The sequence below is a fragment of the Nannospalax galili genome, unplaced genomic scaffold (assembly GCF_000622305.1).
Source record: "Nannospalax galili isolate Female #2095 unplaced genomic scaffold, S.galili_v1.0 scaffold879, whole genome shotgun sequence".
Classification (NCBI taxonomy): domain Eukaryota; kingdom Metazoa; phylum Chordata; class Mammalia; order Rodentia; family Spalacidae; genus Nannospalax; species Nannospalax galili.
Window position 1 is genome coordinate 1,796,340 of NW_008346261.1, and position 25,351 is coordinate 1,821,690.

Sequence of the window (25,351 nt, forward strand, 5' to 3'; positions counted from 1 at the left end):
AAAGAAATGTAAATTAAGTAAAGACTATTGGTTTAGCGATTAGGAAGTCAGTAATGACCTGAAGACAAGAATTCCATTGAAATAGTAATAAGCAAAAATACTAAGAATGAAAACCAAACACAACTTGAAAAACCAGAGGTATGGCTGGCAAGATGGCTCAGCAGGTAAAAGTGCTTGCTGTGAAGGCAAGTAACTCAAGTTTGATCCCTGAGACCCAGATGGTGGAAGGAATGAACCAATTCCTGGAAGTTGTCCTTTGATCTACACACACTCTATGGCATACATGTACATACACAAGTACAAGCGTGAACATGCACACAGGAATACACATATATGCGCACACACACACACAAATGGAAAAAAAGGAAGAAAAGGAAAAAGCAGAGATGGTAGGTAATGTAGCCCCTACTTCTCAAGTTCAGTTCTGAAGCTATAACAATTAAACCTTGAGAGAAGTGAGGTTTTGCTTAAACATGTCACAGACATGCATATATTTAAAGAAAGAAAGAAGAAGTCAGGAGAGCTGGGCATGGTTGCACATGACTTTAATCCCAGAACTCAGAAGGATCACAAGTACTAGCTTGGGCTATATAACAAAATCTCACACAAGAAAAGAAGTCTTGGGCTTCAAGTCAAGATAGCTCACTGGATAAAAGTGCTTGCCATGCAAGCTTGACAACCTGAGTTAATCCCTGGAACCTGCATAAAAGAGTCGGTATGCATCTGTAATCCTGGTACTCCTATTCTGAAATAGGAGACAGAGACAGGAGAATTGGCTGAAAGTTCATGGACCAGCTAGCCTAGAGTATGAACTGTGGCAGAAACAATAAGATGGAAGAACTGACTTCCTAAAGCTGTCCTCTGACCTCCACACACACATCATGATACATGAAAGCAAACAAACATACATAAAAACAAAAAAATTAAAACAAAGTCAGGATAGAGGATAGAATGAGAGAGCTTAAGTAACAGAGTAAAGCAGCCAAACAGTAGAAAGGGATGGGATCCAAAACTGAGAAAGGTTATGTTCAGAAAGGAAGAACACATTTCACTACAACTAGAGAGAAAAAAGAAAAGACAAGTAAAAATGCAGAGAAGACAACCAGCATGAGAAGTGGAAAGAAACCAGATGACTGTCTCAAAAGGTAGGGGAGCAGAGTGATGGAGGCTGGACAAAAGGAGCACAGGGGCTGAGAGTGAAAGCTCTGAACAGCTACAGAGAATGGAAGGGTTTATGCAAGGAGATGCCAGAACGTGGCTGGGATACTCAAGACCAAATGTATCATAAAGTGGAGTTGGAGTTTATGAACTCTTCCCCAAAGCAATCTACAAATTCATGAGATTCCTGCCAATAAAGCTCAGTGACTGAGACAGGAATAGGGACAACAGAGCTGATTCAGATTAGGACTTCCCTGAACATAAAGTACAGTGAGGTAGCAAGTGAATGAAGTGGCAGATCCTATTGATTAGGTTGAACTCAGACAAAAATAAGAACACTAACAACTTGACATGGAAGTGGAAACTGATGGAGTTGAAAACAGCAATGAATGAGAAGGCTAGACTATTGATTGGGTAAATACAAAGACAATGAAGATACTCAGCAGAATAAGACTTGGATGTTAGAAGAAAAAGACCAAACTAGGTATTTGTGAATTTGAAGAGAAAAAACAAGGAAACTATAGGTCAATAGGTCAGTCCGTCCGTCCATCCATCCATCCATCCATCCATCCATCCATCCATCCAAGAGATAGGCTTAAATCGCAACAGGAAAAGGGTTTTGATCATACAGCAGATGAGTACATTTAACAATATGGTTATTCATTCTTCCTTAAAAGAATAGGTAAGTTAGAGGTAGAGAACACATTTCCTCTAAATTAAAAATACTAGCATCTAGCATAATATCTGCCACACTGGTTCAGAAAAAGGGGGAATACAAGCGTAGGCAACATTGTAGGCCACAAACCTTTGGTTAAAGATTCTAAATTTTACAATGCAGGTGAATGAATGCCTTAAGCAAGAGTAGTTTGCTTCCAAGGTACACTTTTGTAGCAAACGGTAGAGTAAGAAGATGGTTACTGATAGTCTCTTCCTCAACGTTCTGAGTAAATAACCAAATGAGACCATTCCTATAAAGAATGAACAGTCTGATAAACCCAAAAGAATGCCCAGATGTGAACAACTCACTTAAAATTTTAAGGCAGGGGCTGGAGAGCAAGCTCAGCAGTTAAGATCACTGGCTGCTCTTGCAGAGGACCTGGGTTTGACTCCCAGCACCCATGATGGCTAACAAAAATTCCAGGAAATCTGATGCCCTTTTCTGACTTCCGAAGGCATTGCACAAGCTGGGTGTACCTACCTATATGCAAGCAATACCCTCATACACATAAAATAAAAATAATAAATAAAATATTTTTTTAAATAAACAATAAGACACCTGGCTCTCCTCTGATTTAATCTTTAAGTCTGGTAAACAGGCATTCTCTTACCACCAAACATTTAGGTGTGGGGGGGGTAGTACTCTGCCTCCAGCACAATAAAACCAAAAGGAAAAAACCTGAATCTATTATCATCAAATCTAGAGATATAGGGATTAAAACCTTGGATGTATTATAAGTATGTTTAACAGGATCTGAACATTATACAATGCATACATGCATTGAAAGATTACATGAAGGGAAGAAAGATGGATCAGTAGGTAAAAGTACCTGGTTCCAAGCCTGATAACCTGAGTTTGAACACTGAGGTCCATGTAGTAGAAGGATAGATTCCCACCTGGTGGAAGGAGAAACCAGCTCCAGAAAGGTGTCCTCTGACCTCCAAAGGTGCGCGCCATGGCATGCATGCGCCCCACCCCAAAAGCACACAAAATAAATAAAAAGTAATTTTAAAATGTTTTAAGCTGGGCGCGGTGGTGAATGCCTTTAATCCCAGTACTCAGGAGGCAGAGGCAGGTGGATCTCTGTGAGCTCAAGGCCAAACTGGTCTACCTAGTGAGTTCTAGGACAGCTGGGGCTATAGGGAGATCCTGTCTCAAAAAAAAAACAAAAACCCAAAACAAAAAAATATATAATAATTTAAAGTAAATCTTTAAGCACTCTTTCTCAAGTCAGATGGTGACTAAACAAGGGAACAGGGCATAAATGAGGAAAATGACAGCCATGAAAAGCAGAAAACAAGATTCAAGACTGAAGGAGCAGAGATTCTCTAGTCATGACCACTCTTCCTGAGAGTGAACAGTACAGATAGAAATGGGATTAGGAGTTTCATAAATAAGTCAGGCACAGTGCTATACACTTGTAATCCCAACACTCAGAACATAAAGGCAGAAGGATCAGAAGTTAAAGACTGGTCTTTGCTACATGAGACCCTATCTCAAAAATACAAAAAAAAAAAAAAAAAAAATAGAGAAAAAAATAATAGTATTTTCAATGAAAATGAACTAAAAGGAGGATAGGAAAAAAGGGAGGTTAGGATTGAAAAAAATTAAAATCCTTAACAATGATAAGAGGAAGTCAATATACAATCTAAACTGAATTGAAAGGCAGCAGTATATGTTTATTACTTAGAAATACAGGACCAGCCGGGTATGGTGGCATGTGGCTTTCATCCTGCTACTCAGGAGGCCCAGGCAGGGAGATCTCTGTGAGTTTAAGGCCAGCCTGGTCTAGATAATGAATTCCAGGCTGGTCAGTGATGCTTATTGAAACCCTGTTTCAAAAAAACAAAAGAAATATGGAGACAGAAAAGGCTGAGTTACCTCAGATAAAAATTTAAAGTGCTCTCCTTTCTACCCTCACCAGAAATAAAACAAGAAAAAAAACAAAATACATCCCAGTCTACAAAGACATGGTTAGAAATACTTTTTTGGAGGGGTACTACAAACTAAACTAAGGCCTCATGTAGGTTACATGCACTTTACTACTCAGTTACAAGCACAGCACCTAGAGACACATTTTTGAGACTAAAAAATTTTATGCCAAAATAGGGATAAGATATAGCTAGGGAATGAAAGAGGGGAAGGATTACCTTTTTAAGCACCTTCATGGCAAATATCTTTCCAGTATTTGCTCCTGTTACTTTTCGTACTTGAAAAACCTGGACAAAATTAAGTTTGCATGTGATTAAAAGTCAAACCATGCAGATCATCTTCCATAATTCCCACTTGTAAGAAATATGATACAGTAATTTATACTGTACAAACTAGCATGAAAAAGGACTGTGCACAAAAATGATCCATCCAAAGAGACCACATTTTAGGAGTTCCTAGAGAAATCTGTTACATGCGACGTTCCATGGCCTGCTGCCACCTGGTGGCAATGTTGGGAAGCAGCCATCCAAACAGCACGCAGCTATTTTTACTTTTATACATTTACTTAGCACAAACTATCAGTGTTCCCAAACTTAAAACCTAAATTTCTTCAAGAAATGCCTTTGTTATTCCTTTATATGAACTTAATAATAATGGACAGAAGATTTCCATTCATCCACTCCATTAAAATGGCTTGTTATTTATTACGCACTCTTAATTAACAACCAAAATATATACGATTGAACAAAGTACATGTGTTACATGTTCAGGATGATTAGAACATACTCCAGTGTGGCCTTAACCCTAAGAATAAACTACAAAGGTCACACTTTGCAAAAATTAACACTATTTAGTAAAAATAGTTCTTAATTTTAAATTATTTTAATTGCCATTTAATTTTTTAAAGTATTTTATTATTTTCATTCCATGTGTATGCGTGTATTGCCTACATGTAGGTAAGTGCACCCGTGTCATGCAATGCCCTCGGAGGACAGAAGAGGCTGTCAGATCCCCTGGAAATGGAGACAGTTGTTAGCTGCCATATGGGTGCTGGGATTTGAACCCGGGTTTTCTGCAAGAACAGCCAGTGTTCTTGACTGCTGAGCCATCTCTCCAGCCCCCTTAATTGCTATTTAAAAGTGACTGTCTAGAGATAAGTTTTCTTTGGCAAAACACATAAAGAGAAATTAGAAAGCCTTGGGTAAAAATATGAAACTCCTTTCTTAAATTATTTGTTTTCCTAACTATTTCTTAAATACAGAGAAAATTCTAATTAAGATCTCAGTTGCACATAATTTAATGTGCATGACTTAAAAGTAAGGAACCATTTGTTGGTTTGTTCATGTTCAAAGTGGATACCAACGCAAGGTAACATTTGGTCAAAGAAGAGAATCAGTTCTCTAACAGAGCTTACCTGGCACAATTACCTACTCATTTAGTCAATAAATAATGAGTACCTATATTATTTGTGAGAGTTTTCTATGTGTGTAGTGGAAGATTAAAAGGAAGGAAAACTGGTCTTATATCCCACAATCATAGCAAATCACTGTCAGATCCTATACTGACAGTAAATAACTACTGTAACCAGTTCATAAAAAGAAAAAAGAAAAAAAAGAAAAAAGAAAATCAACCACCCAAGAGAAAAAAGCTATTTCAAAATACTTCCTACCTTTCCATAGCCCCCTTTACCAAGTACCCGAAGTAGCTCAAAGCATTCTGGTCTGATTTTTTCTGGCCCTCGGTTCACACTAGTTTCTGATATTTCAAATTTCTCACAATGTTCCATGCCACTGGGAAGAAAAGCAAAACCAAAAGTAAATTTTCGAAGTTAAATTATCTCCAGTACACTGTTAGAAGAAAGCAGAAAAAGTAATGCACTCTAAGTAGAAGGAAAAAAGCACATGACAGGACATTTAGTATCTGTGATCTAAGTAAACTGATGCCTCAATAACATGGCAGGGTCAAGATTGAGGTGAGCTAGTGTTTATCTGCTTGTTCACAGAATGTTCCATTGATTATTTTCCTAAGCATCAAGCTCCTCCAAACTAAGGAAAATGAGAGCAAGTTTATTAGGCTGACAAAGGAAACAAGCCTTTTAGTTATTCAAATTTAATTCATTCAAAATGTTCATGAGCTTAGGTATTATCCAATATCATTTGGCAACCAGCAGAAAATAAAGGATCTTTCAGAAACTTCCCAATGAGTTCAATTTTTTCTGAAATATTTTATTTATTGCTTTTTATGTGTATGAATTGTATTGTCTGCATGTGTATAAGTGCACCCATGTCATGCAATGCCCAAGGAGATCAGAAGAGGATGTCAGATTCCCTGGAACTGGAGTTTTGGGCAGTTGTTAGCTGCCTTGTGGGTGCTGGGAATCGAACCCAGGTCCCCTGCAAGAGCAGCCAGTGCTCTTAACCACCGAGCCATCTCTCCAGCACCCAATTTTTTTTAAGATTTATTTTTATTATTTTTGCTTTTTTGTTTTTTTTTTTTTTTTTTTTTTTTTTTTTGATCAGGGTCTCCCTGTAGCACCAGCAAACCTGGAACCTCCCTATGCAGACAAGGCTGGCCTTTAACTTACAGAGATCCACCTGCCTCTACCTCCTGAGTGCTTGGGATCAAATGCATGTGCCACCACACCCAGCTTATTTTTATTATTTTTAATTATGTAAATGCATGTGCGTCTGAATGTGTGTGTATATACATGTTGAGTGCTAGTGCCCTCAGAGGCTAGATGTGTTGGATCCCCTTAGAACTGGAGTTACAGGTGGTTGTGAGCTGCCCAATGTGGGTGGCTGCAAACTACACCCAGTTTCAGAAAGCGCTCTCAACTACTGATCCATCTTTCCAGCCCCCTAATCAGTTCATCTTTATGCTAATACTTTTTTTTTTTTTTTTTGCAGAGGTGTAGCAGGATAGTGATGGAGATGGGGGAGGGGTCTGAATATGCTCAAAATGCACTGTACAAAATAAAATTCTGGATCAAAAAAAAATTTTTTTTTTTGGTCTTTTTGAGACAGGATCTCCCTGTAGCCCCAGCTGGCCTGGAACTCATTATAAAAATATTTTTTAATTCTTTTAATTTTATTTTATGTGTATGAGTATTTTGCCTGCATGTACCTTGTAAATGCACTCATGTATACAAGGCCTGCCTGTGGAGGTCAGAAGAGGGTGTTGGATCCCCTGGAATTGGCATTTAGGACAGATACCTGCAACATCAGTGCTGGAAACCGAACCCAGGTCCTCTGCAAGAGCAGCCAGTGCTCATAAAGGCTGAGCCAGCTCTCCAGCCACTCTTTTTTTTTTGGGGGGGGGGGGGTATGAGAAGACAGGGTTTGTTCTACAGTCCAGGTTTATCTCGAGCTCAATAGGTAGTCCATGCTGGCCTCAAACTTTTAGTCATCCTCCTACCTCATCCTTTTGAGTGCAAGGATTACAGACCTGCACCAATCCTCCGCTGCCCCAGATTTGTTTTGTTTAAAAATTCTTGACAATAGAGGCTGGAGAGATGGCTCAGTAGTTAAGAGCACTGGCTGATCTTGCAGAGGACCTGGGTTCGGTTCCCAGCACCCACATGGTACCTAACAACCATCAGTAACTCCAGGTCCAGGGGAGGGGATTCAATGTGCCCTTCTGGCCTCTGTGAGTGTTCACATATGTTTTTTTTTTTTTTTATTTTACATAGAAGCAGACAAAACACTCATAAGAAAAAAGTAAATCAAAATAAAGTTTTTTAAAATTTTGATAATAATAAATTGCTGGGCGTGACAGTGCACACCTTTAGTCCCAGCACTCCGGAGGCAGAGGCAAGCAGATCTCTGTGAGTTCAAGGCCAGCCTAGTATACATAGTGAGTTCCAGGCCAGCTGGGGCTACAGGGAGACCCTGTCTCAAAAAAAATAAAAAATAAAATAAAGTTTTGATAATAAAATTTATTCATGTCTACTTCCCATGCATGACTTTTCAAATTACTAGCTTAGGGACTCCAAAGGGGTGGTAATTGTGCCTGTCACAGGCTTGTTTCTTATGTGAGTAATCTATCTTCTTACCAAGGCTCTTTACACTTGAGGGTGGAGTACAGAGATTAATCACCACACTTACATAACAGAACCTGTTTAACATGACTCAACATTGCATTGACATCTGTTTGAATGGTATAGTGTTTTGGGGGCACTGGCACAAATTTTTCAGTAAAAGTTAGAAATATAGTTTTCTATATTAAATGAATAAAAATCCCTAATCACCTCAGACTCATATTTAGCAGACACTGAATTTGAGTCTCTTTTTCCCAAAATCTACACATGATTCCACACTTCTGAATGTTATACTCAGCACTTCAATAGGCCAAATGTGTAAATATGAGCAATGTTTCAAAACAGGTTACTGGAATCCCTAATGGCTCAGCGCCAATATAACCTACATGAGAGACAGCACAAGGAGAACTTTCCATGCACTTACAGTTCATATGGTCCAACGCCCCCATGGTCCATGCTTTCGTTTAACTGACCCTGAAAAATATGTTATTTTAGAAATAAATAATCCCAGAAACATAAAATCTTTTAAGTTTAATGCTTTATCTCATAATCAAGAGAAGTAATAAACAAATGTAAATTTTCTTCTCTACTTCACTATGAGGCACATATCGTAGTGAACAAAATCAAGCACATGGACAGTGCTATGGGGATTTAGCTTTCAATTTTTTTTTTTTTTTGATCTTTTTGAGACAGGGTCTCCCTGTAGGCCCAGCTCACCTGGAATTTGCTATGTAGATCAGGCTGGCCCTGAACTCACAGAGATCCGCCTGCCTCTGCCTCCTGAGTGCTAGGATTAAAGGCATGCACCACCACACCTGGCCAATTTTTTCTTATTTTTAATTTTATATGACAACTAACTACAGAGGTGCTACTCATTCGATCTAAAAGCAAAACCAGACTTTTCCTTCAAAAATCATATTATTGTCTATTAACAATCATGACTTTTGTATTATGAAAATAAAGGCATCATGTTCTGAGTTACTAAATGAAATGAACCAGGTGTGGTGGTGCACATCTTTAATCCCAGCACTGAGGAGGCAGAAGGTGGCAGATTTTTGTGAGATGGATGCCAGCCTGGTCTACATAGCAAATTCCAGGTGAGCTGGGCCTACAGGGAGACCCTGTCTCAAAAAAAAAAACCCAAACCCAAACCAAAAACAAACAAATAAACAAAAGGTAAAAAGGAGCCAGGCCTGGTGGCATAGACTTACAATCCTAGCTATTTGCTTAGGAGACTGAGATAGGAGGATCATCAAAATTCAAGGCCTGCCTGAACTACAGAGTGCGTTCATAGCCATCCTAAACAATGAAATGAGAGCCATCTCAAAAAGCAAAAGGTGGCCTGGGGATAGAGATCAGTGTTAGAGCACTTGTCTGGTATGCACAATGCCCTCAGTTTGATCCCCAGTACAGCCAGTCCCTCCCCTCAAAAAATAAAAAGTGAAAAGAAAACCTACAGAATAAATGATAAAAAGATGAATAACTCAAATTTGAAAAATGGATTAGGATCTGAATCACTATTTCTCCAAAGATATAAAATGGACAACAAGCACATAAAAAGATATTCAACATTAGTACTTGGAAGGAAGTTGTAAAGCAGAGACTCACCAAGCTCCATCTTTGTACTCACTAGGATAGCACAGTGGGGAGGGGGAAGTGGGGAGAAAGAGAAGAGAAGGCAGAGAGAGAAGAGAGAGAAGAGAAAGGGGGGAGAGAGGTAGAGCGATCTGGCTTCTTCAGAAGAATCAAAGGCAACAAGACTAGAACTAAGTTGGGGCAGGATATAGAAAAAACTAGACCTGTCACACACTGCTAGTGTGAATGTAAAATGGTGTGACTACTTCAGAAAACCATCTGGTAATCTCTTACAAAGTTAAACATGGGTGATGGAGAGATGGCTCAGCGCTTAAGAACACTGACTGCTCTTGCAGAGGAGCCGGATTCGATTCCCAGCACTCACATGGTGGCTACCAACCATCCTTAACTCCAGTTCCAGGGGAATCCGAAGCCCTCTTCTGACCTCCTTGGAACTGCATGACACGGGTGCACTCACATACATGCAGGCAACACACTCATACACATAAAATAAAAATAATATTAAAAAAAAAAAAAGTTAAACATGGCCGGGCATGATGACCCACAACTTTAATCCCAGCACTCGGGAGGATCTCTGTAAGTTCAAGGCCAGCCTGGTCTACACAGTGAGTTCCAGGCCTGCTGTCTCAAAAGACTGAAAAAAAAAAGTTAAACATAGATTTGTATGACTCAGCAAATCAATTTTTAGGTAATTACTAAAAAGTAATGAAAATATATACTCCAGAAAAAAAGCAGGTACATATATAAAAGCTTTACAACCAAAATGAAAATCCAAACAACTCAAATGGACATTACCTGGTGGATGTATAAAATGCAGAATATTCGTAAAAGGATATATATTTGGCCACAAAAAATGAAGGACTGACATGTTACAATAGAAATGACCCTCAAAACATTAAGTGATGGGCTAGAGAGATGGCTCAGTGCTTAAGAACACTGGTTGTTCTTGCAGAAGATCCGGGTTCAAATCCCAGCACCCACATGGCAACTAACAACTGTTCATAACTCCAGTCCCAGGGGATCCGAAAGCCTCTTCTGACTCCTAGGGCATTGTATGACATGGGTGCACTTACCTACATGCAGGCAATACACGCATACACATAAAATAAAAATAAATAAATAAAAATAAAATATTTAAAAATAAATAAAATTTAGAAAATAAAAAGAGAACAGAAATCAGGGGGCAAGGGGGAGGTAAGGTGATGGTGGAAATGGAGAAAGGGATCTGACTATGATCAAAATAAACTACGAATACTTGAATCAAAATTTTTAAAAAGAAATAATAAACACCAAAAATGTTACATATTCTTGACTACAGTATGATTAAGAGCTCCTTCAGTCTGGGTATGGTGGCACACACCTTTAATCCCAAGCAGAAGCAGACAGATCTCTGAGTTCCAGGCCAGTTGTGTCAATATACAGAGTTGCTAATCAGTGTTATACCGTGAGACCCTGTCTAAAATTAAAAAAAAAATAAAATAAAATCCAACCAACCTGCCAGACAAACAAAAAGCCTTTTGGGGGCTGGAGAGATGGTTCAGAAGTTAAGAACACTTGCTGTTCTTCTAGAAGACCCAGGTTAAATTCCCAGCACCCACATGGCAGTTCCAGGGGGGATCTGACACCTTCTTCTGGCCTCTGCAGGCACTGCACAAATATGGTACACTTATATACATGTAAGCAAAACACTCAAACACATAAAATAATAAAGGTTTTTTGGGGGAGGGGGGTTTGATTTTTTTTTTTTCTTTTGTCTTTTTGAGACAGGGTCTCCCTGTAGCCCTAGCTGTCCTGGAACTCACTGTGTTTTTTTGCTTTTTTTTTGGTCTTTATGAAACAGGGTCTCCCTGTAGCCCCAGCTGGGATTAAAGGCGTGCGCTACCACCCAGCAAATACTTTAAAAAAAAAAAAACAACAAACTCTTTAAGGCCTTCAGGACACTGGAAGCTTGCATATGTGAACTTGTGGCAATGGTGGTATTAAGCACAGGACCCATGCCAACTCAATCAGACAAGGGCCCAGAGTTGATCGAGGAAAAAGAGTGGCAGGCCAGCCCTAGTCTGGGATCTATTGGAAACTGATTATTACTGGGTGAGGGAGAGTAGGCCTTACTTAAGATCTCTAGACATGCTGACTAGACTCCAGCAGATGAATTTGTATTGAAGGACATCTGAGTACAAATGCTTGAATGGATAAGACTTAATATGTATGGGAGAATACATGAGGTCTGGTGGGGGGTTGAGGGGCACAAATGGGGGAGGGGGTCTAAATTTGATTAAGAACTGTGATATGAAATGTACAAAAGCTCAATTAAAAAATTCTTGAAGGGGCTGGAGAGATGGCTCAGGGGTTAAGAGCACTGACTTCTCTTGCAGAGGACCGGGGCTCGATTCCCAGCACCCACATGGCGGCTACAAACGTCCTTAACTCCAGTTCCAGGGGATCCAACACCCTCTTCTGACCTCCACGGCATTGCACGACACAGGTGCACTCACATACATGCAGGCAATACACTCATACACATAAAATAATAAAATATTTTAAAAAATTTTTAAATGTTCAATTTACACAAAAGAGCATCACTTAATTGAAAACAAGTTCAAAATTAGAAATACTCAAGCAATCACTGTCAAAATTCTGGAATACCTCAAGAAATTAGGTGAACATAACTTTTTGAGATGATGTCTCAAAACAACAACAAAAAAAAAAGATGAAGATACACAATGAAAATTGGTGGTATTCTTACAATAGATGTTCAAATGCATTAAAAACTTTCCAATTTAGTCATAACCTGTTTGTGGTGTGAAATTATCAGGACAGTACGTAACACCAGGATTTATGCTTCATGATTAGACTTAGACAAATGGATAGGCAAATGGACTCCTCTGTCAGGAGAAAAAATAATTCTCAGTTTCAACTGGATACAGTCTTTGAGGGGTGGGGACAGCAGTGATGGTTCAGGTTTACTTTCTCCATATAATCACCTATGGCTTCACTTTAAAGACAAAATTTGGTAAAACTGGTGCTTCATAAATGTTTTCTTCTTTAATGTTAGCTTTACTTATAAAAGAAAGACCACAGAGCAATTAACACTGAGCCTTGACTTTGAAGTCTCATAAAATATGCCCTCGAGCTACGCTTCCTTCCCAGCAACTAACTAGTGCACTCAGGGCCTGCTTTCTCTAGGCCTCTAACTTCCTACAGTGGAAAGGCATCCTTTTTTCTATTACTCACTGGTACCTTTAGAATAGTCACCCACCAAAGTATCCAGATAGCATTACAGGATATACAGACAATGTTCTTTACAGGACATTTTTTTATTCAGAATTTTTTTCCAGCTGCTTTCACCTTTAAGATTTATCTGTGGCCGGGTGTGGTGGTGCATGCTGGTAGTCCCAGAGCTTGGGAGGCAGAGGCAGGCAGATCTCTGTGAGTTCAAGGCCAGCCTGGTCTACATAGTGAGTTCCAGGACAGCTGGGGCTAGAGGGAGACCCTGCTTCAAAAAGACCAAAAAAAAAAAAAAAAAAAAAAGATTTATCTGTGTACTACTACAAGCAGAATCCTGCTCAAAGTACTATACAAAAGATCTGCTTCAGACTAGCCTAAGACGAGTATTTGCAAAGTTTTAAATTAAAAATGAATGTTAAATAATAAACATGCATGAAGTCTCAATGAAATCATGTACACCTCACAAAAATTTAAATACATTATTCTGCAATGGGCAAAATGATCCTTAATCCTGATGTTCACTAAATCAAATATTCTACCAGGTGTCTTGGTCCATTTATGTTAACTGTAGCACTTGGGAGGCCAAGACAAGAGGTTTTGAGTTTGAGGCCATTCTAGGGGACAACATAGCAGGGCACACCAGTATTCCTAGCACTTGGAAGATGAAGGCAGAAGGTTATCCTCTGCTACACACTGAGTTCCAGGGCAGTTTAAGCTACATGCTACCCTATCTTTTTAAAAAAATGTTTTTTAAATTTACATGTATGAGTGTTTTGCTTACATGCATGTTAGTGTACCATGTGTGTGCAATGCCTGTAGAGGTCAGAAGAGAGCACTGGATCCCCTGGAACTGGAGTGATTGTTAGCTGCCAGACGTAGGTGCTAGGAACTGAACCTGGGTCCTCTGCATATGGTCAACATAAACTCATGCCTGCACACACACACACAAAATTTTTTTGGTGGGGGTCTTTTTGAGACAGGGTCTCCCTGTAGCACCAGCTGTCCTGGAACTCACTATGTAGACCAGGCTGGCCTTGAACACACAAAGATCCCCCTGCCTCTGCTTCCCAAGTGCTGGGATTAAAGGCTCAATTTTGCTCTTTTAAAGAAGATATTTGTGGCCAGGTGTGGTGGCACACGCCTTTAATCCCAGCACTTGGGAGGCAGAGGCAGGGGGATCTCTGTGAGATGACTACATACTTTCTGTTTAACACTTCTTTTGTAAAAAATATTAAAACTTAAGCCAGGTGCAATAGTTCCCACCTATAACCACAGCTGAAGCAAGATGGCTTCCAGTTCAAGGCAGCCTGGGTTACAGAATGAATTCCAGGCTAGCCTGGGCTACAATGTAAGATTCCCAACTCAAAAAAAAAAAAAAAGAATAGCTAGGCATGGTAGCAGACACCTTTAATCCCAGCACTTGGGAGGCAGAGGCAGGGGATCTCTGTGAGATGAGGCCAGCCTGGTCTACATAGCAAGTTAGTTCTAGGCAAGCAGGGGCTTCAAGAAGACTGTCTCAAAAACCAAAATCAAAAACAAAAAAATTAAAAGAATAAATAATAAATGTATGTTGGAAGTCAGAAGACAACCTGGGGAACTCTATTCTCTCCTTCCACCATGTAGGTTCTGGGGATCAGTGATCAAACATCAAACTCACTTTGTCAGGCTTGGCAAGAAGCTTCTTTATCCAATGAGCCATATGGTCAGCTCCCAATAATAAACTTTTTTTTGGTCTTTTTGAGACAGGGTCTCCCTGTAGCCCCAGCTAGCCTGGAACTCACTATGTAGACCAGACTTGCCTTGAACTCACAGAGATCTGCCTGCCTCTGCCTCCCAAGTGCTGGGATTAAAGGCGTGCGCCACCATGCCCAGCCCAATAATAAACTTTTTTGTACAATAAAAATCCTTTATCTTGGCTGAGCATGTGGTAATATACACCTTTAATCTCAGCACTTGGAAGGCAGAAGCAGGTGGATCTCTGTGAGTTCAAGGCTGGCCTGGTCTACATAGGTTCCAGGCCAGCTGGGGCTGCAGGGAGACCTTGTCTCAAAAGACCAAAAAAAAAAAAAAAAAGAAAAGAAAAGAAAATCTATCTTGGGCTGGAGAGATGGCTCAGAGGTTAAGAGCACTGGCTGCTGTTGCAGAGGACCCAGGTGATGCAATTCCCAGCACCCACAGGGTGGCTAAAACTGACTGAAACTCTAGTTCCAGGGGAATCCAACACCCTTGACCTCCATGGGCAGTGCAACAGGTGCACTTACAGGAAATACACTCTTACACATCAAATAAAAATAAATTTTTTTAAAAAAAATCTGCTATGGCGGGGCTGGAGAGATGGCTCAGCAGTTAAGAGCACTGACTGCTCTTGCAGAGGACCCAGGTTCAATTCCCAGCACTCACATGGCGGCTACAAACCGTCCGTGACTCCAGTTCCAGGGGAATCCGAAGCCCTCTTCTGACCACCGAGGCATTGCACGACACAGGGGCACTCACATAAATGCAGGCAACACACTCATACAGATAAAATGAAAATAATAAATATATATAAAAAAATCTATCAAAAAAAAAAGGAAAGGGGCTGGAGAGATGGCTCAGCAGTTAAGAGCACTCACTGACTGCTCTTGCAGAAGACCTGGGTTCATTTCCCAGCACCCACATGGCGGCTACGAACAGTCCTTAATTCCAGTTCCAGGGGGAATCTGAAGCCCTCTTCTGACCTCCATGGCATTGCACGACACGGGTGCACTCACATACATGCAGGCAATATACACATACACATAAAATTAAAAAAAATTTTTTTAATCTGCTATCTCAGCTGGGTATGGTCGTGTATGCCTTTAGTCCCAGCACTCAAGAGGCAGAGGCAGGCAGATCTCTGTGAGTTCAAGGCCAGTCTGGTCTACATAGTGAGTTCCAGGCCAGCTGGTGCTACAGAGAGACCTTGTGTCTCAAAAAGACAATAAATAAATATATAAATAAATTATAAATAAATAAATAATAAATAAATAAATAAATAAATCTATCTCATTCTAAATTCCAAATTCTTATTCTAAATTCTAAATTCCAATTTTAAGGATTATTTTTGTGCATATGAGTGTTTTGCCTGCATGTGCATAAGTGTACCACATGTGCATAATGCCCACAAAGGCCAGAAGAGGCCACCATGTGGGTGCTGGGAACTGAACCCAGGTCCTCTGGAAAAGCAGTAAGTACTCAACTGCTAAGCCATCTCTCCAGCCCTCATTTCAATTTTTGAACTGGTAGAGAAAACAGAGAAGCATCTAAGCCTTTAATAATTGAATGAAATTCTCCAGAGGAAACTGTCTTAGTTTCAACTTACTACCACAAACAACAAAAACACAGCAAGCAGGAGGGGGCAAGATGGCTCAGTGGGTAAAATGTGCTTGCCACCACACCTGACAACCTGAGTTCAATCTCCAGAACTCACATGGTGGAAAGAGAGAACTCCCACAAGCTGTTCTTTAATTTCCACACTAGCATCAAGGCACACTTGTGTGCGCACACACAGACATATAGACAAAATAAATAAAACGTAATTGAAAAAAAATACAACAAAAATAGCAAAGGGGGCTGGAGAGATGGCTCAATGGTTAAAAGCATTTGCTGCTCTTGTCCAGGACCTGGGTTTGGTTCCCAGCACCTACATGGCAGTTCATAGCTGTCTGTAACTCCAGTTCCAGAGGATCCAACTCCCTCAACTGGCCTCCTTGGGCACTGCATGCACATAGTGTACTTAAAATACATTAAGGTGAAACACTCATACACATAAAATCTTAAAAAAATCTAAAACAACAACAACAACAACAACAAAACCCTACTCTCTCATCAAACTCCTTTACTCACTGGTTTGGACACACATTACTATATTCCACTTAAACTTTTAATTTTTTTAATTAGGTGGCTAAAACTTTTAATTTTTTTAATTAGGTGGCTATCATCCAGCTTTACTCATAAATTATCTAGTTTCATGATTTACTCTCTGAAGAATTAACTAAATTATGTAAGTGTTTATGCTCAATAATATGGATTTAATCAGCACAAAATAGACAAAATGTGAGCACATGTGTACATCTGTGTGATCAATGATTGAAAACAAACAAGAATGAGTGTGCTGGTGCATGTCTTTAATTCCAGCACTGGGAGGCAGAGGCAGGTGGACCTCTGTAAGTCAGAGCCCAGTCTGGGCTACATATGGAGCTCTAGGCCACTCAGGCTACAGAGTGAGACTCTTGTCTCAAAAAAGGAGCTGGGTGTGGTGGCACACACCTTTAGTCCCAGCACTTCAGAGGCAGAGGCAGACAGACCTCTGAGTTTGAGGCCAGCCTGGTCTACATAGCAAGTTCCAAGGCAGCTGGGGCTACAGGGAGACCCTGTCTCAAAAAGACCAAAAAATAAAAACTTAAAAAGTGATTGAAAAGACAAGGAAAAGAGAGAGGAAGGCTGACAAACTAGAGTCCCTGAACCAGCAAACTGCCTAATACGCCAGTGTATTTTGAGAATACTTTACAGATTTTATTTCATTTAACCCTCACTTAAGAAAAAAGTAGCAACTTCCTCTTAATCCTATAGCTAGTATGTCCAAAGGAATCTGTATTCCCTGTTTCTTTTCAGTGAATTCACTTTTGACATACAAACAGCCACACTATCAACAAGGCTAATAAATACAATTAAGAATCTGTGCAGGGCCAGCAAGATGGCTCAACTGGTAAAGGTGCTTGCCACCAACCCTGATACCTGAGTTCAATCCAGGGTCCCACACATGGTAGAGGGAGAGAACAGACTCCTCTGACCTCCACATACACAATGTGACAAGGTACAAGAACATACATAAAAATATATACACAAAATAAATAAATGTAATAACTGTTTTGAGGGGTATCTTTTTATTTATTATTTTATGTGTATGCATGTATTGCCTGCATGCAGGTAAGTGCACCTGCGTTGTGCAGTGCCCACGGAGATTAGAAGAGGCTGTCGGTTCCCCTGGAACTGGAGTTACAGACAGTTGTTAGCTGCCATATGGGTACTGGGATTTGAACCCGGGTCTTCTGCAAGAACAGTCAGTGTTCTTAACCGCTGAGCCATCTCTCCAGGCCCTGTTTTTTGTCTTTTTGAGACAGGGTATCCCTACAGCCCTAGCTGGCCTGGGGCTCACTATGTAGACAAGGCTGGCCTTGAACTCAGAGATCCCCCTGCCTCTGTCCTCTGTATCCTGAGTGCTGGACTAAAGGCATGTGCTACCATGCCCAGCATAACAACTTTTGTTTAAATCAATCTGCACAGGGGCCGATGAGCTGGCTCTGCTGGGAACAGACCTGCCACCAAACCTGAGGATCTGAGTTTAGTCTCTGGATTCCATATGGAGAGAACTCCCCTAAGTTGTCTCTGCCCTACAAACACACACACACACACACACACACACACGCATGCACACACATACACACATGTGTACACACACACTGTGGCACACATCCTCCTCCATCAAAATAAATGTTAAAAAAAATTATCTATGCAAACCTTACATGGGGCAGTGCAAACCTACAACCCCAGAGAGAGGCAGGCAGATCAAGGAAGACCACAAGTTGAAGGTCAGTATGAGCACATAGCAAGCCCATCTCCATCAGTCAAATGTATTGAACTCAAGTCATCAGGCTTGCACCAATGGCTGGCTGGCAAGTGCCTTTACTCACTGAGCTGGCCCAAGACCTTCATATCTATGCAGTATAATCTGCTGAATTGAGTCAGAAAACTATCACTCTGAGACTGTGGGCAATCATCTCTCTGGCCTAGGCCTCAGTTCTCTTATTCTAATGAAAAGTGAGGCTACTCTAATATGAATCAATGTTAAAAAGGTTTGTGTAACAAACTACAAGTTGTAAAGTCACCAGAGGAACATAAATTTTCTAAGTATTTAAACTGCTTCTGTATTTTAAATTTTTTAAACTTTTTTTTTTTTTTTTTAATTTCAGAGTAATCTAGACATCGCTGACTCTTCTTGGGTTGCTACCCCAATCCCACTCCTTTACCCATCTTGACACATAAATAAAGACTAAGACACCTCTTAATAATACCCTCAAGTGGGCCTGGGGTGGTGGCATATGCCTTAAATCCCAGCACTTGGGAGGCAGAGGCAGGCGGATCTCTGTGAGTTCAAGGCCAGCCTGGTCTACATAGTAAGTCCCAGGCCAGCTGGGGCTACAGGGGGACCCTGTCTCAAAAAGACAATAATAACAATAATAATAATAATAATAATAATAATACCCTCAAACTAGGCATGGTGGTACACACCTGTATTTCCCGTATTCAGGAGCTTGAGGAAGGAGAATTTTGTGTTTGAGACCACTGGGCTACACAATGACACACTGGGTTTTTTTGGTCTCTTTTGAGACAGGGTCTCTCTGTTGTCTCAGCTGGCCTAGAACTTCCTATGTAGATCAGACTGGCCTAGAACTCACAGAGACCTGCCTGCCTCTACCTCCTGAATGCTGAAACTAAAGGCATGCACCACCAGGGCTGGCTGACACAGTCTTTTAACAGAAAAAGAATGCACTCAAGAGAAACATTTTCAACTCTAAAAGCTTTGCTAAGACATAGGGCTCGTCCTTCAAAATGCTCCTGAATTTCCTCTGCTGCTCCTCAGTTCCTCTTCCTATGGTGGCCACATTTCATCCTCTTTTCCACTTTTCCTGGTCCCCTCCTCCACACCCTCTCAGAATTCTTGCAAAACAAAAGCACAAGAGTAAGCCAAAACTCAACAACTACTGTTCCTGAAGCACTTAAGAAAGATTAAGTCCCAGTTCACAGTAGGAATCATAATACAGTATTGTTCTTTCAGAAAAGGATAAACTCAGAGATTGAAACCAATGAAGACATCAATATAAAGCAACCCCCCTCCATTCAGTTTTCTCCCCTGCCTACTCCATATGGAACCAATACCAGAGTACTGTAAATATAATTAAAGTAATCCTGTATTTGTTTCAAATTTAGTGCTCACCACATTTGATTAAAAGGCTAATTAGAATTCCATATCAAAACATGAATTTAAATAAAAGCACATATCTCAATATCCACCTTTGGAACTGTGTAATTTTGAGATTTATTTAATTATGAAAAGAATACTATTTTAGCCCACTTGATGTCATAAAGTGTTCAAAGTTCTTTATGCATAGCATTTCAATCTTTTGTCAGGGCACAATTTACTTGCTAACAGAGGAAAACTGGGTGTGAGAAGAGAAGGGAGACCCTGTGCAATTACAGCAAACATCAGTCATAAATCCATGTACTCAGATGACAGAATTTAAGACCTAAATCATCATTAGGTTATTACTGATCATTTGCCCATAATCGGTCCGTTACTTTGACATCTCATTTCTGAACTTCAGTGCAATATTTTTTTCTATAAATTTACCTTGGGAAAAAATGATATTCCATAAGTAGCAAACTTCTAAGACAACAAAGGTAAAATCAAGATGTGCATTAGGAAAAGCAATTCTAAATTTAACACTCTAAATTTCAGCAAGGAAAGCCCTCACACCACTATTCACAAGTCTGTTCAAGTAACTTGTTTTTGGCAAGCCAACTCACAGCTGTCAACATTGGGATTTTTCTTTTCCCCACCCTAAAATTACATAAATTACTCGGAAAAAAAAATAGACATCTTCAACTTGGGGGAATTAACTTACAAATACCGTGTGTCGTTGTGATTTTTTTTCCTTTAAAAAGTCACACGGAATGGGGGGGTTAAAAATAAAAGGCAAACAAACAAACCCTGGAAGATGCAGCAGAGCCCCCTTGCTCCCGAAATAAAACTCCTGGTGGCTGTCACAGCAGCGGCAGTGCTACTCCCGACAGAAGTTTTCAGCTGTCACTTCGAACAGCTGAGCGCTTCCTAGGAGAGAAGCGACAGGCCGAGAAAAGAGGAGGTTGTGGGAGGTCTGCAGGTTTAAGACTTGCTTTCCACCGCGCCGAGGGAAGCCTTTCCCTTCCGCACTCCACCTGCACTCAGGGGACTCCCTGCGAGCGCAGCCCTCCCGCAGCACGCACACACCACCCGCACTGGGCCGCCTTCGAGCCCCTGGCTCCAGAAGCCGAGCGCGCGCCCTTTCTCCTCCACGCAGCGCTGGCTAGGCTGGGGACGAGCCCTGCACCTGCGTGCCCCGCAGAGGCCTCGCACCTAGGGCCAGGTACGCCCCGCCCGCTCCCTCGATCGGCCGCGCGGCGCCTCCTCAACTCTGAGAGACTGCTCGCGTCCCCGGGGTCTGCGCGCTCTAGGACACACCAGGCTTCCCGGACCCGCGCCGCCGCCCCGGCCCTGTCACCTCGGGCCCCCACCCCCGGGACCCCGGGCCTCACCCCCTCCTCCAGCTCATCCTCAGAGCCTGCGTCCTCTGGCTGGTCCAGGTCTATGTCAAACACTCCTGCCATGTCCTCAGCTTCCCTGTCTCGGAAGTCAGGCGCTGGGTAGAAGCCGTCCCGCCTCCGTCGTCGCCTCATGGGCCCGGACCCACCGCAGCCTCCACTGCTGCTGCCGCCATCACCGACTGCTTAGGCTTAATGCGTCTGCGCTTAGGCCCCAGACTGGCTCCTCAAGTTCAGCCCCAGAGCATGCGTAGAGCATTCCGTGAAGCCAAACTGTGGGCAGTGGACATGCGTAGCACTAGCTCCAGGGGTCCAGATACTGGCAGGCACATGCGCAGAATACCAGCCGAAGCCGGGCCTGGAAACTAGAGCATGCGCATTGTCGGCTAAAGCGTTTGATGGGACAGAGAGCATGCGTACCACATCTGAAGTTGATAAATTGAAATTGAACTTGCGTGATTACCCTTTCTGAATAGTAGAAGAGGAAAAAAAAAAAAAAAAACTGCCTCAGCAGAGCGTTTAAGGAGCATGCGCATTCGTTCTCGATAGTTTTTTTTTTGTTGTTTTTTGTTTTTTTAAGTATTGAAAGTGAGCGTGCGCTTAGCGAGAGGGTTGGGCCGCTGAAGTTTGAACACGAAGGAAACCGCGGGGCGGAGAGCTGTCAGTGAGTGTGGGGTTAATGGAGCTTCTTAGGGCCACGAAGGCAAACAAAGAGTCTTGGCTTTGTATTTTACTCATTCGGTGGCGTGAGGAGGTTAAATAACCTTTCAGTCAGTTTCCTTTCTCTAAAGTGAGGATAATATTACCTACTGTGCAGGCTTCAGTTGAAAGTCTGACTCAGAAGCCTCTGCTCATTTCCAGTTGTACATAGATTTGATATGAAATGTTTATCAGAAATATCCTAGCTGGGCGTGGTGGTACACCCCTTTAATCCCAGCACTTGGGAGGCACTTGAGATCTAGGCCAGCCTGATCTACAGCGTGAGTTCCAGGCCAGCTGGGGCCAAAGTGAGACCCTATCTAAAACTAAGAAATCCTCTTTTTTTTCCAGGCGTGGTGGCACACGCCTACAGTCCCTGCATTCAGGAGACTGAGGCAGAAGGTTCATGAATTTGAAATTAGCCCAGACTAACTAGCCAGTTCCAGGTTGGCCTGGGCTATATAGGGAGACAAACAGAACAAACAGGTAAAAGAACCCTCTTTTGTTGCTAAAAACAAAGAAAGGAAGGAAGGAAGGAAGGAAGGAAGGAAGGAAAGGAAGGAAAGGAAGGAAGGAAGGAAGGAAAGTTTGCTATTTAATCTGGTCTTTCTCCAAGTTCCAATTACTTTCTTACAGTAATTGAACTAAACACAGTCTTTCTTACTAATTTTGTTTGGTCGCTTGTTTTGAGACAGGGCCTCCCTGTAGCCCCAATTGACCTGGAACTCACTATGTAAACCAGGCTGGTCTCCAACTCACAGAGATCCACCTGTCTCTGCCTCCCAAGTGCTGGGATTAAAGGCCTACAGCACCATGCCCAGCTAGTTCATCTTTTTCTCTTTTTTTCATGTATATGAGTGTATTGCCTGCATGTCTGTAAGTGCACCCATGTCCTACAATGCCCTAGGAGGTCATAATATGGTGTTGGATTCCCTGGAACTGGAGTTACGGACTGTTAGCCACCCTATGAATGCTGGGAATTGAACCCAAGTCCTCTGCAAGAGCAGCCCGTGCTCTTAACTGCTGAGCCATCTCTCCAGCCCCAGGCTTATTAATCTTAATAATAGTTATCAGACCAGAAGGTGGTTGGTAGAAAGAGACTAAGTAAATCATTATAATATTTAACATGGTTTATTTTATTTTATGTGTATGAGTGCATTGCCTGCATTTATGCAAGTGCACCTGTGTTGTACAATGCCTGTGGAGGTCAGAAGAGGGCCTCAGATTCCCCTGGAACTGGAGTTATGGACAGTTGTTAGCTGCCATGTGGGTGCAGCTGCCATATAGGTGCTAGGACACTAACCCTGGTCACCTGCAAGAGCAGCCAGTGCTCTTAACTGCTGAACCAGCTCTCCAGACCCGAATAAATGATTATTTAGAAGGCAGAAAAGTAATATTGGTTGAATGTACTACTGTTGAGCCAATTTTTGGTATCCATGTGGCATGAGTGTATTCAAATAATTCCTTCAACCAGCACTTTTTAAATTTTACATTATTTACATATATGAGAGAGTACGTGTATGTGCACATGTGTGCAGGTGTTAGCACATGTGAAGGTCAGAAGAGGGTGTTGAATGTCCTCCTTTATCAGTCTCCACCTATTCCTTTGAGGCAGGGTCTCTCCCTGACCCTGGGGCTTGATTTTCTCAGCCACACTGGAAGCCAGCAAGCCCCAGTGGTCCTTCTGTCTCCACCCTACTCAGACCTGAGGCTACAGGCATGCTCAGGACACCTGGCTTCTTATGTGGGTGCTGGGATCTGAACTCTGGTCCTCAGGATTGCACCTTAAGTGCTGTTAACCACTGAGTCATCTCTCCAGCCCCCAAAACCAGCATTTTTGTTTTATTTTGCTTTGATTCCTTTTAAATACACACTTGGTAGGAGACAGAGGTAGGTGGGTCTCTGTGAGTTCGTGGCCAGCCAGGTCTACGTAGTGAGTTCCAGGCCAGCTGGTGCTACAAGGAGACCCTGTCTCAAAAGAATAAATACATAAATAAATAAATAAGTGCACACTTGGGAAAGTAGCAAGTACAAATCAGAGTTTTGAAACTTTGAGCTGTGTATGAATGAATTTGGGTACAGTAAACCCCGAATCCCTAAAATTATATAGAATAAGAGAACCTTTAAATGTGTGGCAGATGCAGTAGCACATGTCTGTAATCCCAGTGCTCATACAGCAAGATGGGAAGCAAAGACAAGAGAATCCTTGGAAACTTACAGGCCAGGTCGCCTGATGTAGCAGTTGAAAACAAAAGGGAGACACTCTGAATGCAGTAGAAAGCTAGGACCAACACATGAGGATGTCTTCTGATCCACCACACATGGAGCATCCATACCCGTGCATGCGTGCATACACACACACACACACACACACACACACACACACACGCACACATACACACTGAAAAAAAGAACTCTGGTTAGGTGTGGTGGCATATGCTTTTAATCCCAGTACTTGGTAGGCAGAGGCAGGTGGATCTCTGAATTCAAGACCAGCCTGGTCTACATAGTGAGTTCTAGAAGGCCAACCTGGGGCTACAGGGAGACCCTGTCTCAAAACAAAAAAAGAGGAGAGCGTGGTGGCTTACACCTGTAGTCCCAGCACTTGGGAGGCAGAAGCAGGCAAATCTCTGTGAGTTCAAGGCCAACCTGGTCTACGTAGTGAGTTCCAGGACAGTTGGGGCTACAGGGAGACCCTGTCTCAAAAACACACACAAAAAAGAAAAAAGAAAAAAACTCCTTCACAATTAACAAAATAAAATTTTCTGTGAGGTTTGTCTACATAGAGACAATAGTTCGTGTATATGAAGATATTTCAAATAAGACCGTTAGCATACAATGAGCCACACTGAAGGCCAAAGAGCATATGACTTGCCTGCGTGGCCTCACTCCTTTCCCACATGCAAACCTGCAGTTTTCTGGGACTCTCATGAACACTGTCATAAATTTCATTTACTATGAAAGCATGTTTTTTAACTCCCTTGTTGCAACCTTTGTGTCCTATGGTTTTACCAGCCTGTAATTCTATCCAGTGCTCACTAGGAACCACCCTGTGATCTTGTTTACCAAAACAGAGAGGAGGAAAAAAAGGGGAAAATTTCTTAGAAACTCTTTGAACAACGTAATGGCAAAGACAACAAAATTACACACACACACACACACATAGTTAAGACAATCTTGAGAAGTCAACACCCACACTTGGGGATGTAATATCCTTTTCTTAAGTGCCTCACCTTCCATTAGTGCCCATGCTTAAATCTGTGTTGAAATATCTTCCTAATAAATCTCACCTCTGCTTCATGCTGGCTCCTCCTCCCCCTTTTCTATAGCAAATTCAAGAATCCAGCTGGACATGGTACATACCTTTGGAGGCAGAGGAAGGAGAATCTCTGTGAGTTCAAGGTCAGCCAGTGCTATATAGTGAGAACCTGTCTGAAAAACAACAACAAAATCAGGTATATATATATATATATATATTTTTTGGTCTTTTGGAGATTTTGAGACAGGGTCTCCCTGTAGCCCCAGCTGGCCTGGATTGGCTTTGGAGACCAGGCTGGCCTGGAACTCACAGAGATCTGCCTGCCTCTGCCTCTGCTGGGATTAAA

At 41.7% G+C, this 25,351-nt stretch overlaps 2 protein-coding genes across 5 annotated transcripts in view; one reads left to right on the plus strand and one right to left on the minus strand.

Annotated features, from left to right (window-relative positions):
• Rps6kb1 (ribosomal protein S6 kinase B1) overlaps positions 1–21,293 on the minus strand; it is a 44,706-nt gene extending 23,413 nt beyond the window's left edge. The window contains exons 1-4 of one of the 3 annotated variants that reach the window (XM_029568087.1): positions 21,042–21,287; positions 8,269–8,318; positions 5,478–5,598; positions 4,027–4,095 (exon numbers count right to left, since the gene is read on the minus strand). In XM_029568087.1, the coding sequence (XP_029423947.1) occupies positions 4,027–4,095; positions 5,478–5,598; positions 8,269–8,318; positions 21,042–21,182 (381 nt within the window). In that variant the 5' untranslated portion in view covers positions 21,183–21,287. Of the gene's footprint in view, positions 1–4,026; positions 4,096–5,477; positions 5,599–8,268; positions 8,319–21,041 lie in introns of all 3 variants that reach the window. The other 2 variants (XM_008842659.3, XM_029568088.1) reach the window with 2 other exon arrangements.
• Positions 21,294–21,549: 256 nt separating this feature from the next.
• The window catches only part of Tubd1 (tubulin delta 1), a 52,666-nt gene continuing 48,864 nt past the window's right edge, over positions 21,550–25,351 (plus strand). Inside the window, exons 1-3 of one of the 2 annotated variants that reach the window (XM_029568119.1) lie at positions 21,550–21,711; positions 22,098–22,232; positions 25,076–25,201. The gene's annotated coding sequence lies outside the window, so the exon portion shown is untranslated. The remainder of the gene's footprint in view (positions 21,712–22,097; positions 22,233–25,075; positions 25,202–25,351) is intronic. The other variant, XM_008842661.3, reaches the window with a different exon arrangement.